This window comes from Clupea harengus, chromosome 9, assembly GCF_900700415.2.
Source record: "Clupea harengus chromosome 9, Ch_v2.0.2, whole genome shotgun sequence".
In the NCBI taxonomy this organism is placed as follows: domain Eukaryota; kingdom Metazoa; phylum Chordata; class Actinopteri; order Clupeiformes; family Clupeidae; genus Clupea; species Clupea harengus.
This window is the reverse complement of record NC_045160.1, coordinates 28,239,532-28,254,398: the sequence shown is the minus strand read 5'-3', so window position 1 is coordinate 28,254,398 and position 14,867 is coordinate 28,239,532. Positions and strand designations below refer to the sequence as shown.

The 14,867-nt window shown below is 43.8% G+C and overlaps 1 protein-coding gene across 1 annotated transcript; it reads left to right on the top strand.

The window, feature by feature from the left end:
• The first annotated feature begins 4,728 nt into the window (after positions 1-4,728).
• LOC105898502 (protein NLRC3-like) lies at positions 4,729-12,041 on the top strand. Its single transcript, XM_031572933.2, has 3 exons — positions 4,729-4,751; positions 5,747-5,872; positions 10,226-12,041. The coding sequence occupies exons 1-3, from the start codon at positions 4,729-4,731 to the stop codon at positions 12,039-12,041; spliced, it is 1,965 nt and encodes a 654-aa protein (XP_031428793.2).
• Positions 12,042-14,867: the final 2,826 nt, after the last annotated feature.

Here is a 14,867-nt window from a genome sequence, read left to right as displayed (position 1 = left end):
AAAATAGGATTTGGGTCATTTTTACCCTTTTTTGCTTTTTGTTTTACATCTACTGCTGATAGCTGTGTTTTGGTGTGTGTGTCTCTCTGTGTGTGCGCGTGTGTGTGTGTGTGTGTGAAACACAGCTCCATCCAGCAGAAGAGATCACACTCTCCCGCACCAAGCTGTGTGTCCATGAAGAGTGACCAGTCCATGGATGTTCCACTTCAATTTGCAGAAGGAGGTGTTCCTGCTGGTCAGAGGTGAGTAGTATTGAGGACTTTCAACAAGAAATACAATCATCCATACAGTCATTTGAAGTGCACCTGAAGTATAAATGTGTACCAAAGGTTTTTGCTTTTTTGCTAGATATTTATATATTATATATCTATGAGATGGGCAGGTCTGTAATTGAACAGGTAGCTTGAATTTCCTGCTGGGCATTGCTGCCTGATGCACCTCCTCCGGTGCCTGTGGATCAGCTGCAGGGTCGTCAGCCAGGAACCACCATTCACAGACGTTTCGCTCCTTTAACACTTCCAGCCCCAAGGCTTTTTTTTGACTATGTTAGGTAGTCTGCCATGCCTGATATTTTTGTATATTTCACCTAACTAAAAACCATGAGGCAAAAGTGGCATTTATGATTATATTCTAGAACACCTCAGCAATAATAAAATGAGAGTAAAAGGAATGTAGTAAAAAACGTTTTTTATTAAAATGAAATCTAAAGACACTAAAATTAAATCTAGTTTTAGAGGTGCTCAGACTTTGTAAAAAAACCATTGTTAATATTTTGGAAGTTTTCTTTTTTACTCTGAGCCCTGTAAACATAGGTGTTTGATAAACTCACCTATGTGGAGCATTCAGAAAGTGTGTGTGGTTTCAATACTAATTTTAAGTAATATACAATGTAACACTTTTCTTCACTTAGACCACTATGCATATTGATGAGAAAGGTGTGAACATTCTGGGACACCTCGGTCAAGAACAATGGCCATGACGTAATGGGCCTGGAATGTCTTTGTTCCTACAGGTTTACTTGACACATCATGAGCCAATAGTGATCACTGAATTACCATCTCCTTATCATATGAATAGTTGTCATTTGCTAATGGGAGGGTCGAAACCTCACTCAGAGGCTGAAATTTGCAAGGGATTCGTAATATTGTCCTTACAAAGTGATTATTTATATTTTAGTTTCAAACTTTACATATTTTAAAAGAAAAGGGTTCAAGGTTGCTGTGGGTGTTAGTTTTATGTTTCTAGGACAAAAACTCGCAGAGATTTTTAAATATATTAATCAAAATACCAAAAGGTTCCCCACGGGGCACCTTGGGGCTTGAAGAGTTAATCCTGGAACGTCTCCTGGTGGCGGAGCAGTGACAGGGACGTCTCCCTGTCACCCCCTGCAGCTGGTATCTGGGTTAGGTGTTCTTTCCCCAGCCCTTTCCCCTCCTCTTTAGCCACAGCCAAAAGCTGCCCTTCTCCGCCTCTTCCGCCAGTTCTTTTGTTGCTTTCTTAAGCTTTCCTCCTGTCACGCCTGCGTCCCTTAGTAGGCGTGTGGTTGACTGCCCCACAAAGCCTTGGCATCCAACCTCCACTGGGTAGATGGTGGTCTTCCAGCCAGCCTCCCTGCACTCCGCAGCCAGGTCCGAGTACTTGGTCTTTCGTTCGAAAGCGGCCTCGATTCCCTCCTCCCATGGTACTGTGAGCTCAATGAGGAGTGCGGTTTTTGCCTTGGTGGACCACACCACTATGTCAGGTCGGAGAGACGTGGTGGTGATTTCGCTGGGGAACTGGAGCTGCCTGCCAAGATCTACTCGCATGTTCCACTCCTGGTCGGAGGAAAAGAGCTTTGGTGTTGCTTTTGGCCTGGTGCTTCTTCTTCCTCCGCCCTCCCTGACAAAGTTGATGTGGTGTTCCGTTGGTAGGAGACATCCCCTGCTTTCCCGTCTGCGCCCCTCCAGCACCTCAGCTAGCTTTGTCAGGACCTGGTCATGGCGCCATCTGTAGCGTCCCTGAGAAAGCGCAATCTTACAGCCCGACAGGATGTGCCGGAGGCTTGCGTTGGGAGTGTTACAGAGTGGGCAGACTTCCTCGTTTCCGAACCACTGGTGGAGGTTCCGAGGACAGGGAAGCGTGTCATACGCCTCGCTTGAGGGATCTTCCACAAGTCTGACCAACTGATCTTCCGGTCGACAACCCCCTCCCAGGTTGTCCAGCTTCCTTGTCGGCTCTGGGACACAGCCTTGATCTTATAGCGCTCTTCCTCTGTCCTTATCACCTCTGACACCACCATCTCCTTTCTCTCTTTCCGGTTGGCCTTAGACCAAAAACGTGGTGCCTCTCCCCAGCCTAGTCCTGCCCTTCCTGCCTGGGACCCTGCCCACAATTTCTAGGTGTTGCAGCCTGCCAACTGCTCGGTCGACTTCAGTTTGGGCATCCCACTTCCTGCCAGTACGGACCTTGACGCCTGCGTTTCTAACTGACTGATCGGTGGACTCTCTTAATTCAAGAAGCAGCCTGGTCTTTTCCTGCTTGTAGCCCAAACTGATGGATTGTAGTGGCAGCTGCAAGGTGTTCTTCCCAAAGAGGCCAGTGTCAGAGAAGCACCTTGGTAGCCCCAGCCACTTTCGGATGAATGAGTTGGCTTTCCCATCCATCTTGGTTGTTGTAGATGAGGGAATCTCACTCATCTTCAGTGGCCACATTATCCTTCTGTAGAGTGTGAACTGGTAGATCCACACCTTGTACTTCCCCGGGAGCTGGCTTTGGTCGATCTTTGCCAGGCCTTCTGAGAGTTGCTTCAACACAGCTCTACCCATTTGCTTGTCCGAGAGCTCTGATGTGTACTCTCTACCTAGGCTTCTGATGGGATGCTCAGACAGAAGTGGGATTCTCTCGCTCCCTGCGACAAAGATGGTGCTGTCATTTCTGACTCCCCTTCTGAGGGACAGGCTGCGGGACTTGGCAGGCTTGATTTTCATTCTTGCCCAGGACATCAGCTCGTCCATCCTTTTCAGCAGTCTAGATGTGCAGGGTGCTGTCTGAAGGAGGCTTGTGACATCGTCCATGTAGCTCCTGAGTGGAGGTAGCTTCTGTCAGGATGGTAGTTTAATCCCTCCCACAGTCTGTCTTGCTCCGATGAGGATGATCTCGAAGGCTGCCACAAACAGAATTGGAGAAATGGCACACCCCATGGCGATTCCCACCTCTAGTTGTTGCCACCCGGTGATGAAGTCCTATAGGGCAAAGCACATCTGCAGATCCTTGAAATAGTTTGCCACCAAGTTCTTAATACAGGAGGGCATGTGGAAAAACTCCATGGCATAGCTGATCAGCTGATGTGGCACTGGCGTTGGCGAGGTCGAGCCAGATGACTTGCAGGTCCGTCTTCTCGCGCTTGGCCTTTTGGATCTGTTCCAAGATCATCGAAGAGTGTTCTACACAGCCTGGGAAGCCTGGGACTCCTGCTTTCTGGCAGCTGGTGTCAATGTAGTTGTTCTCCATCAGGTAGTTGGTCATCCTTTTGGCCAGCACAGAGAAGAAGATCTTCCCTTCAACGTTGAGCAGGGCGATGCTCCTGAATTGGCCGATGTTTTTGGAGTTCTCTTCTTTGGGGATGAAGACTGCTACCGCTCTTTGCCACTCAGACGGAATGCATCGCTTTTTCCAGACAGTTCTCATGAGGTACCATAGCAGCTCTAGCACCTTGGGGCAGTTCTTATAGAGCTTGTAGGGTACTCCATTGGGACCCGGTGCTGATGAAGACCTTGCCTTCTCCACGACGTGCCTGACTTCGCTGAGCTTGGGGGGCATGATGTTGAACTTAGAGGTTGGTGGTGTAGGCCGCGGCACATACCCAGGTGTTCCTAGTGGGACGTTCCTTGCAGGATCGCTGTACTGTTTCCTGACATGCTGCTCAAGCTGCTCGTTAGTGATTTCCAGCTTCCCACTCTTTTTCTCTTCCAGCAGCTGTCTGGCGTGCTGAAGGGGTCTTTGAAGAAGTTGGCTCTTTCCTTTTCTTTCCGGTTCCGGCGCTTACGGATGTGCTCAGCTCTGCGAAGAAGGGCCAATCTCTGCCTGACCTCCCCCCACAGTGCCTTCAGACCTTCTTTCTCTGCCTGAGTTGCTTTCCTCCAGTTCTTACGGAGTTGTCGTCGTCTTTGTACCAGCTGGCCAATCTCCTTTTCTCTCCTTCCTTTCTCCCTCGGGGCAGTTCTCTGCTTGTTAGAGACTTCGCCGAACCTGCCCTTACACTCCTGGTATAGGATGTCCCCAAACTGGTTAAGCTTGGACTCTGCCCCTCCTCGTAAAGACCCCTCCAATATCCTGACCAGGTCCACATCCAATTTGTGCCATTCCTCTACCATGTTTGCCTTCGGCCATTTGATCTTGCTCCTCCTGGCTGGTTCCTTTCCCTCTGCTTTTCGGCTTGGCTCAGTTCTGAGGGGACTGGTGGGTTTTTCTGCCTGGTGCTCACATTGAGGCTCGTCCTCCACCAGAGGACCTTCTTCCTCCTCTAGATATTATTTGGGCTTCAGCCCTGAAAAGTAAACATTACATTTATAAAGAATGTATGACCTGTAAAGTAGACAGACAAAATGAATTGACTGACAATATTGACCTTCACATTGTCACAAGCAGCTAAGCCCCCCTAAGGGTGAAATCCTAGAACTGATCTTGAGAACCATTTCAGTATATTTTGTAGGATTTTTAAAAAAACGTTGTAGTGATTTTTGGTAGATTATGGGTAGAAGGGTAAAAGATCGGTATACCTGGAAGTAATACTAATTAATGATTGGTTAAGACCAGTCACCTGACTATAACAGAGAATCAATCTGTTTCCACAGAAGTAATATTAATAAATGATTGGCTAATACCAGGACCTTTACTTTTTCGTTGAGTAGCGGTGTCGATTGCCTGATTTTTAAACGGTTGCATTTTGTTTTGTCTATTTTGCATTGCACATAATATCATGGCCAGTAAGTGCAGACACTTCATGATATGAGCAGTAGGTGGCCTTGACGTTCAAGGTAAGTGACGTGTTGTCAAAATTAAACCCCATGTGAAATAAACAGCCAAGCCGAGATGGCAATAGTTTGACTACCAACCTAACACTTAGTTTACTTACACTAGTTTGTAACTATTGACATCTTTTTTGACACCGTGTATGAGTTCCATTAAGAAGTCAGTTGTGTATGAAGCCGATTTACTGTAATAACTTAAAAGAATGAAAAAGTAAAGGCACTGGTATTAACCAAACATTAATTAATATTACTTCAGTGGAAACGGATATTTTCTCCCTTCCCGTCAGGTGACTGGTTTTAACCAATTATTAATTAATATTACTTCCGTGGAAACAGATCGTCTGCCCGTCCACCCATCGTCTACTGACAGTGATCATTGCAGTACCACCGTATTGTCAGAAGGTGGCCGTAAGAGACTCTGACTTTGCTGTTCAAATCAAATTGGCTTCCTAAGTAAATCAATAGCGTTAAAGAAAGATCTTGAAAATGACGCTCTGGAAATATTTTAAACCAAATAGATATTTTCTCCTTGAATTATTTTAAATCAATAAAATAGACTCCAATTCCCTGAAATTGCATAACATGTTATGGCAGAGTATTGCAGACAAAAATTGGATTTGGGTAATTTTGTTTTTTGTTTTACATATACTGATGATAACTTAGTGTTGGGGTGTGTGTTTGTGTGTGTGTGTGTGTGTGTGTGTGTGTGTGTGTGTGTGTGTGTGTGTGAAATACAGCTCCATCCAGCAGAAGAGATCAAAGAGATCTCACTCTCCTGTAGCGAGTTGTGTGTCCATGAAGAGTGATCAGTCCATGGAACTTCCACCTCTCTTAGCAGAAGGAGGTGTTCCTGCTGGTCAGAGGTGAGTAGTGATGAGGACTTTCCACTGGAAATACAATCGTCCATACAGTCATTTGAAGTACACCTGAAGTATAAAAGTGTACCAAAGGTGTTTGATTTGTCTTTTAAGCTTGATATAGATAGATAGATAGATAGATAGATAGATAGAAAAGCCTTTATTGTCATTGTATTCATACAACGAAATTTTGAGTGCTTCTCCTGTTGGTGCGACGAGGGACAACATATAACACAACAACAACATATAACACAACAATACTACAACTATCCAAAAACAGTAGGAACAGCCCAAAAAAAAAATATATATACATTAAGAGTTGAACAAAGTGCGGTGGCATAGACTAAAGTACTTCAAAAAAATACATCAACAGTACTTCCCTGAGGTGCTTTACAATAAACACAGACAGCTTTGTTTTTGCACATGTGTAAGGTGACTGAGATGGTATGTGACTTGTAGTCAATAAAGTGCTTAGTGTTTAGTGCATGTCTGTATTTAGAGTTCTGATGGCCGTTGGGAAAAAACTGTTCTTAAGACGCGTGGTCCTTGCTCTAAAGGATCTGTACCGTATGCCTGAGGGCAGGAGAGTAAACAGGTGGTGGCTTGGGTGAGAGGAGTCTTTTAAGATGTTATTGGCCCTGCTAAGGTACGAGAGTGGACAATGGATTCCAGGGAGGGCAGTGAGCAGCCAGTGATTTTTTGTGCTGTGTTGATGACCCTTTGGAGGGCTCTCTTGTCTGCTGCAGTGCAACCGGAGTACCACGCCGAGATGCAGTAGGTTAGTACACTTTCGATAGTGGTGCGGTAGAAGGCCACCATCAGTTTACACTCCAGGTTGTTTTTCCTGAGTACTCTCAGGAAGTGTAGTCGCTGCTGTGCCTTTTTTACTGTCTCTGAGGTGTTGACAGACCATGAGAGGTCATCTGATAAGTTGGCTCCTAGGAATTTGAAGGTGTGGACCTTCTCCACACAGTCCCCGTTGATGTAGAGTGGGGCCGGAACTGCACTTTGCCTTCTGTAGTCCAGAATTTATTATTTCGTTTTTGTGGTGTTCAGTGACAGATTGTTGTCTGAGCACCACACTGTCAGTTTCTGTACTTCATCTCTGTACGCTGATTCGTCGTCTTCTGATATGAGCCCGATCACGGTGGTGTCATCAGCAAATGTAATGATGGTGTTGGTGGGATGGGTTGGAGTACAGTCATGGGTGTACAAGGAGTACAGTAGTGGGCTCAGCACACCGCCTTGTGGAGAGCCAGTGCTTAGATTGATGGTGGAGGAGAGATGGGGCAGAGTTTTACAGTTTGTGGGCGGTTTGAGAGGAAGTCCTTTATCCAGGTGCAGATGGAGGGGGAGAGGCCTAGTGCAGTTAGTTTGCTGACTAGTATGTCAGGGATGATAGTGTTAAAAGCTGAGCTGTAGTCAATGAAGAGCATTCGCCTGCTTCGTACCCCCAGTGTGACAGGTGGGTCTGTGACTAGCGCCTAACATGGCTGTTGGACCAGATGGCTGCTTGTTTGCGCTGGCTTACCTCCATCCCCCCTCCCCCCTCCCCGTTGCAAGTCTTGAGTTCTGTCATGTTGTAAAAGATATGTGCTTATGTGCTGAGGTGTTTTTTTTCCTGCTCCCACACTGTACTCCTTTAGGAGCATAGTCTGGGGGTCGCCTTTTTTTCTCTTCTTCCTTTGCTTCATGTTATGCTGCAATTCTTCCCTCAACCTTGTCTTCCCGTCCTGTCTACCCCCTTGTCAGTATGTGTATATATATGGACAGGTGGATTGCCATTTTCGCTAGTTTACTATGCGACAGGCTATGTTGCTGGTACTTGTGTACTTATGTACTTGTGCTGTAACAATAAAGGACTACTACTACTACTACTAGGATTGAGGTGGCTCAGTGCGGTGTGGAGGGCTATGTCAATGGCATCTTCCGTGGACCTGTTTGCTCTGTAAGCAAACTGATGCAGGTCAAATGTGGGGGGAAGGGTTGATTTGATGTGCCGTGAAACCAGTTTCTCAAAGCACTTCATGATTACAGGTGTAAGTGCAATCGGTCTATAGTCATTTAAGCTGTTGATGACTGGGTTAGGGTATATATATTTATATGAGATGGGTGGTTCAAGATATTTCTTTAATATATAGTATCTACATGCTAATGGCAACCAAAATAGATAGATAGATAGATAGATAGATAGATAGATAGATAGATAGATAGATAGATAGATAGATAGATAGATAGATTAATCCTGTGGGGAAATTCAGGTATCTTGCGAGAAATGTTTCTAACGAGAGAAAAACACCAGCCTGGAAGGTTTTTGCATGTCTGAACTCCATGGGACATTAGAAGGCCTGAGAGTGGTAAATATTACAGAAAATACAATTAATCTGACTCCATTAAATTAGTAAAGGACCTACAGTATTATCAAGCAGTGTCTGAGACAATTGTTTGATGTCATGGCACAACACACAAGAAGTTATATGAAAGGTTATTGATGATCAGTTTAGGAGGAGCAACTGCAGCAGAAAGAGCAGAAAAAGAAGGAGAAGAAAGAGAAAGAGAGCCCAAATATTCTAAAGTGGTTTTGTACCTGAAGACCCATTGCTATGCATTTGCCACCAGCCAATCCCCTAAAATAACATTCTCATAGGCAGAGGATACAGTGGGACTAGTCTAATTGCACAGCTATGGCAGGTACTTCAGAATGAAACCACAATCAGACTACTGACCACATCAGAAGGATCAATTCAAGACCAAACATGAATATATTACATTCGTAAACATTTGCACATAAATTGGAAAACACCAAGGTGTGTGTGTGTGTGTAGGTGTGTGTGCATGTTTCTGTGCAGAGGAGGAACAAGTCATTAAAGTGACATAAGTGCTTGCTGGTTCTGCGCCCACCTACCTAAATGCTCTTGTAAGGGCAAATGTTACACCCAGGACACTGCGCTCGTCTAGTGAGCGTCGTTTGGCACTGCAAGCACGGCAATCCAAACTATTCTCATTTGTAGTTCCACGTTGGTGGAACGAACTGCCTAGTACTACCAGAGCAGGGGCGTCCCTCTCTACCTTCAAGAAGCTTTTGAAGACCCAACTCTTCAGAGAGCACCTCCCTTCCTAACTGGCACCTTGACTAGCGCTTAACTTGCACTTCAGCAGTTACATTCCTGCACTTCTTTTTCCTTTCTAGGTCGTTTTTCTAATTCTTATGTAAAGTAGTATTTATTGTTAGCCTGACGATGTCATACTCATAATTCTAGTCAGAATATGAGTCTGATATCGCTCCATTGGGCTGTGATTATGGGTCGTGTTTCAACCGAACCAGGAGAAAAAATGCCTCTTCGCTCAATTGGTTACCTACAACCAATCAGAACAACGTAGTATGTGACCAGGGGCAGCTGATACATTACACTTTTACCGGATCCCGTAGGAAGGAAGGCAAAAACATCTTTTCGATTGACAAATGCCTTAATCGCGTTTCTCTGTTCCTCTTTCAAAATGAATGCACTGTCAATGTCTAAATGGACTCGAATCTATACATTTCAGCTCTCCAGCGGCAGCCATGTTTGTTGAAAACAAATTCAACTCGTGTGTTGGTGACGTGGTTGGTTACGTTACTGTTGATCATCTGTCCATCATCGTATAAAGCCCGCCTTAACAATTTGATTGGTACGGCCGATATCGAGCCGCAGATAATTTCTCCTCAATGGAGTAATGCCAGACCGAACTTCCCAACCAAAAAATGTGTGGGCGGGGCTAAGTTCGGTCTGGTATCCAGGCTAATTTATTGTTACACCATGTTTTTTATTGCTCTTAGCTTGACTGTTCTCTCCCTTGTACGTCGCTTTGGACAAAAGCGTCTGCTAAATGACTAAATGTAAATGTAAATGTAAACATAATAATAATCTAGAGCGACAATCACAAATCCAGCAGCCCTCCTGTGTCAGCAGGTGAAATGTAGTGAGAGTGAGAGAGAACGACTGCAGAGGAAATATGAAGTCAATTCATCAGCAATCACATTTGAGAAAAGCATTAGCGGGACACAGTGCTGAGGGTAGTTTATATAAAACTCTTCAGACAGAGTGACAGTTATATAGACTATATTAGGGGGAAACTCTTCAGACAGAGTGACAGTTATATAGACTACATTAGGGGGAACTCTTCAAACAGAGTGACATTTATATAGACTACATAAGGGGGAAATTCTTCAGACAGAATGACCGTTACATAGACTACATTAGGGGAAACTTTTCAGACATAGTGACAGTTATACAGACTACATTCCAGCTTGACTGATAGTGCTGTGCAAACTGACAATATAGTAAGTCATTTAATATTTGTTCTTGTTTTCACACACAGAGACCAACCTTGTTCAGTAAATGTTGAAATGCAGCAGATCCACAAATCCCATCTTCAGAAGAAGTTTCAGTGTCTGACTGAGGGAATCACAAAACAGGGAAACCCCACACCCCTCAGTAAGATCTACACAGAGCTCTACATCACAGAGGGGGGAAGAGGAGAGGTCAATGATGAACATGAGGTCAAACAGATAGAGAGAGCATCCTGGAGAGAAGCAGCACGATGCAGACAAATCAACTGCAATGACATCTTTACACCTTTATCTGGACAAGACAAACCCATCAGAAGAGTGCTGACAAAGGGAGTGGCTGGCATTGGAAAAACAGTCTCTGTGCAGAAGTTAATTCTTGACTGGGCTGAAGGAAAAGCCAATCAGGATGTTCACTTCATATATCCTCTTCCTTTCCGAGAGCTGAACCTGATGAAGGAGCAAAAACTCAGTCTGGTGGATTTCATTAAGCACTTCTCCCCAGAAATAGGAAATCAAGCAGTCTTCACCAGTTCAACGCACAGAGTCATGTTCGTCTTTGATGGTCTGGATGAGTGTCGACTTCCTCTAGATTTCGACTCCAACCCAATGTGTTGTGATGTCACAGAGCCAGCCTCAGTGGATGTGCTGCTGACAAACCTCATCAAGGGGAATCTGCTTCCCTCTGCTCTCCTCTGGATCACCACCCGACCAGCAGCAGCAAATCAGATTCCATCCACGTGTGTGGACCAGGTGACAGAAATAAGGGGATTCAGCGACCCACAGAAAGAGGAGTACTTCAGGAAGAAAATCAGTGATGAGAACCTGGCCAGCAGAACCATCACACACCTGAAGTCATTCAGGAGCCTCTACATCATGTGCCACATTCCAGTCTTCTGCTGCATTTCAGCTACTGTTGTAGCGAGAACATCAGATGAATCAGAGAAAGTAGAAATGCCAAGGACTTTGACTCAATTGTACACACACTTCCTGATCATTCAGACAACCATAAAAAATGAAAAGTACACAGCGAGAAAAGAGATAGATGAGGAGATGATTTTCAAACTGGGGAAACTGTCTTTCCAACAGCTAGAGAAAGGCAATCTGATCTTCTATGAGGAAGACCTGAGAGAGTGTGGCATTAATGTCACAGAAGCATCAGTGTACTCAGGAGTGTGTACTCAGATCTTCAGACAGGAGTCTGGGCTGTACCAGGGGAAGATGTTCAGCTTTGTGCATCTGAGCATTCAGGAGTTTCTTGCAGCTGTATATGTGTTCCTGTGCTTCAGCAACAGAGAGAAACACATGCCTGACCAACAGCAAACCTCTCAGCTCTCTGCTCTGTTCAGAGCTGAAACATTTCATGACCTACACAAGACTGCAGTGGATCTGGCCTTACAGAGTAAGAACGGCCATCTGGACCTTTTCCTCCGATTCCTTCTGGGCCTCTCACTGGAGTCCAATCAGAATCTCTTAAGACACCTACTGCCACAGACAAGCAGCCAGTTACAGAGCTCAGAGCAAACAGTTGAGTATGTTAAACAGAAGATCAGAGATCAGAATACGTCAGACAGAAAGATCAACCTGTTTTACTGTCTGAATGAGCTGAATCACCATGCTGTAGTGGAGGACATTGGCAGGAGCTCAGGAACTCTGTATGTGGACATGCTCTTACCAGGAAAGTGGGAGACTAAGAGATTTAAGTTTAAGATTTCAGAAGAGCAGCTGGATGAGTTTGACCTGCAGAAGTACATAAAGACACCAGAGGAAGATCTTACTCAACTCCTCAGTCCCGATGAAGTTCTGCAGAAGCTGGTGCCAGTGGTCACATCTTCCATTATAGCTTAGTGAGTAAAATACTGTGTGGGGGGGATTGAGTGAGCTTGCATGTGTGTGAGAGATTTCTCTGCAAGTTTTTCAGTAGACGGCACATCATCAATATGGTAAATAAACTACGTCTATAAACTAAATTTCTACTCACCTGAGTAGAGCAAAAACTCCTGATCAGTCTCCATACCAACAGTAGATTATGGATTGAAGGTTCTGTGTGTGAGAAGCTTGTGCCAGTGGTCACACATCCACATCAGCTTGGTAACATACTGTGTGTGTGTGTGTTTGTGTTATGGTGTGTGAATGTGAACAGTCCATAATATGTCCATATGAATAGGTTTAGTCCATGTTGGTGTGTGTGTTTGTGTGTGTGTGAACAGTCCATGTGTGAATGGTGCCATCAGTCCCTACACCTCAGTCTCTACTTCAGAGGTCATGCAGGTGAGACAGCAGATGTTCCTGTGAAAATCTATACTGTATTGTTTTTGAAGCTGATCAGGTGAACACATATTTTTTCAGAAGTGGAAAGTTCCCATGTTGGGTTTACCGTGTTTACTGTTGTCTTGAACCCAGCATATGTCTTGTGAGCTACTGCTTACTGTTGAACCCAGCATATGTCTTGTGAGCTACTGCGGTAACGCTTTAGAATAACCTTAGTTAATAAACCGTTTATGAAGCATTTGTTCATATTCTGTTCATCATTTACAAATCATTATTACAACATTTATAAACGTTAGTTCGATATTTATAAATGAGTAGTAATGTATTTATGAACATGTTTCAAATGCATTTCTAATGATTTATAAGATTGTTTATAATAGGGATGCACCGATACCAGTATCAGGTATCGGGCCAATACTTCGTTAAAATACTGGTACTCGTATTAGTTTTTAAATTGCCGATACCAAGCACCGATACCACTCAACAGTATTTCACTACATCAAACTGGTCGCGCTATGCGGACAAACAATGTGGAGAGACAATGAGCCGGAAACTTGGAGATTCTGTCCAAAAGCTTGTATGTGTGAAAGTAGGCTACGAAAGGATAGATGTTAAAGTAACAGTATGTAGCAATTGTACTTCAGGGTTAGGGTTAGCTATTTTACCTTAAAATAACAGCTTAAAAAATTGGGGTGCTACAATGGCGTTTAATATGGAGAATGGCCTCTGTGCCATTGCCATACCAGGGTCCGTAGGCATATTAGTGCGTTATGTAGGTTCCTGGAAGCCGCCCGGGTACCACTCTCTGCCGGACTAGTAGGTAGCTTATTTGCCATCTTGCTTTGTCTTGTGTTGCACTTGCTTGATGTTTGACTGTGTTAGGAAAGTTGTTGACTCACGAGTTTGTCATAGTGTCAAAGTAAGCACATTTCAACAGGTTTTGCTAGTTTTGGCCGCTAGCATCTCGTTAGCGAGAAGCAATTCCTCCATTGTGCTGCTTTAACAGAAGAGTTTAGCCATGTCAGCGATTTGGGCTAATTTTAAGATAAATGACGACGACAGGAGTAAGGCACAGTGTAAGATCTGCACCGCTACGGTGTCGAGGGGCACAAAGGAAAGTACTTAGTTTAACACAAGCAATTTGATTAAACATCTGGAAAGGCACCAAAGTGCTAAGTACGCAAGACCGAAGCAACCAACCTTTACTGACGTCTTGCAAAAGAAAAAAACGCGCGCGCGCGCACACACACACACACACACACATACACACACACACACACACACACACACAGGTAGAGAGAAAGACTAATAGTGCCACATAGGTTAAGTGATGGTGTACTTGAGCAGGAGACTCTTTTGACTCTTTTGTAACTGAAATGTGCTAATGTGCTAATCCAGTAATAGTTCTGTTTACTTTTTGTTAAGTAGACTGTGTTGTTAACTATGCAGCAAATTGAATTGCCTTAATCTGGTTATATTTGCATTTTGTCTAATGTGATGACATTGTCTGCCTCCATCTGCCTCCAAATTAATTGCACTTTCATGGAGACCAAATCTAAGAAGTATCGGTATGCTGTATCGGCAAGTACACAAATAAAAATACTCGTACTCGTATCGGTTTGTAAAAAAGTGGTATCGGTGCATCCCTTGTTTATAAGGTATATGATTATGGTCTGCTCACATTTAATAAATCCTTTAGAAATGACAAATCAACCAGTTATAAATGATGATACTAATGATTTGTAAGATAATGTATAAAGTATGTGATAATGGTCTACTCAGCATTTATGGGTCATTATTAATAACCTTTATCATGCATTAGCTATTGTCTAATTCATGAGTGAATTCATAAATGTTATCACATGTAGCAATAACTCAGTTGATGCTTAACATAGGTCTTTAGAAACCATTTATTCATCATTAGTAAAGTGTTTTGCAGTGCTTGATCTAAAACGGTACTATCTATACTTTATAAACATTTATAAATGGCCCATCACCGAGGGACATACTATAGAAACTAGTGCTGTCAGTTAAACGCGTTATTAACGGCGTTAACGCAAACCCATTTTGACGCCGTCATTTTTTTATCGCTTAGGCTAACGTTACGGTTTAAGTGAATGGTGAGCGTAATACGGCAAAATGGATCATAAAAAGCTTCTGAATGGAAAGTTTACTTTTAAAAGTTGTGTTGTGCAAAAGAAGTGAGCTTCACTGTTGTCTGAAAATGTCAACAGGCAGCTGGCTGAAAGCAAAGAAGTAGTAGGCTTACCTTTTATTGGTAACCTAACTGTTACGGTTCATTGTATCTGAAATAAGAGGCCTGACTGCTATGTTCCCAGCAAACTTGAAAAAAAGAAAATATTAAGCCATGGTTTAACTGCACTATAGGCTGAGTCCTTGTTT

Coding starts and splice junctions, on each gene's coding strand:
- LOC105898502 (XM_031572933.2), top strand. CDS start 4,729: ATGGGTAGAAGGGTAAAAGATCG. Junction 4,752..5,746: donor GGTAGAAGGGTAAAAGATCG/GTATACCTGGAA, acceptor TGTGAAATACAG/CTCCATCCAGCAGAAGAGAT. Junction 5,873..10,225: donor GGTGTTCCTGCTGGTCAGAG/GTGAGTAGTGAT, acceptor TTTCACACACAG/AGACCAACCTTGTTCAGTAA.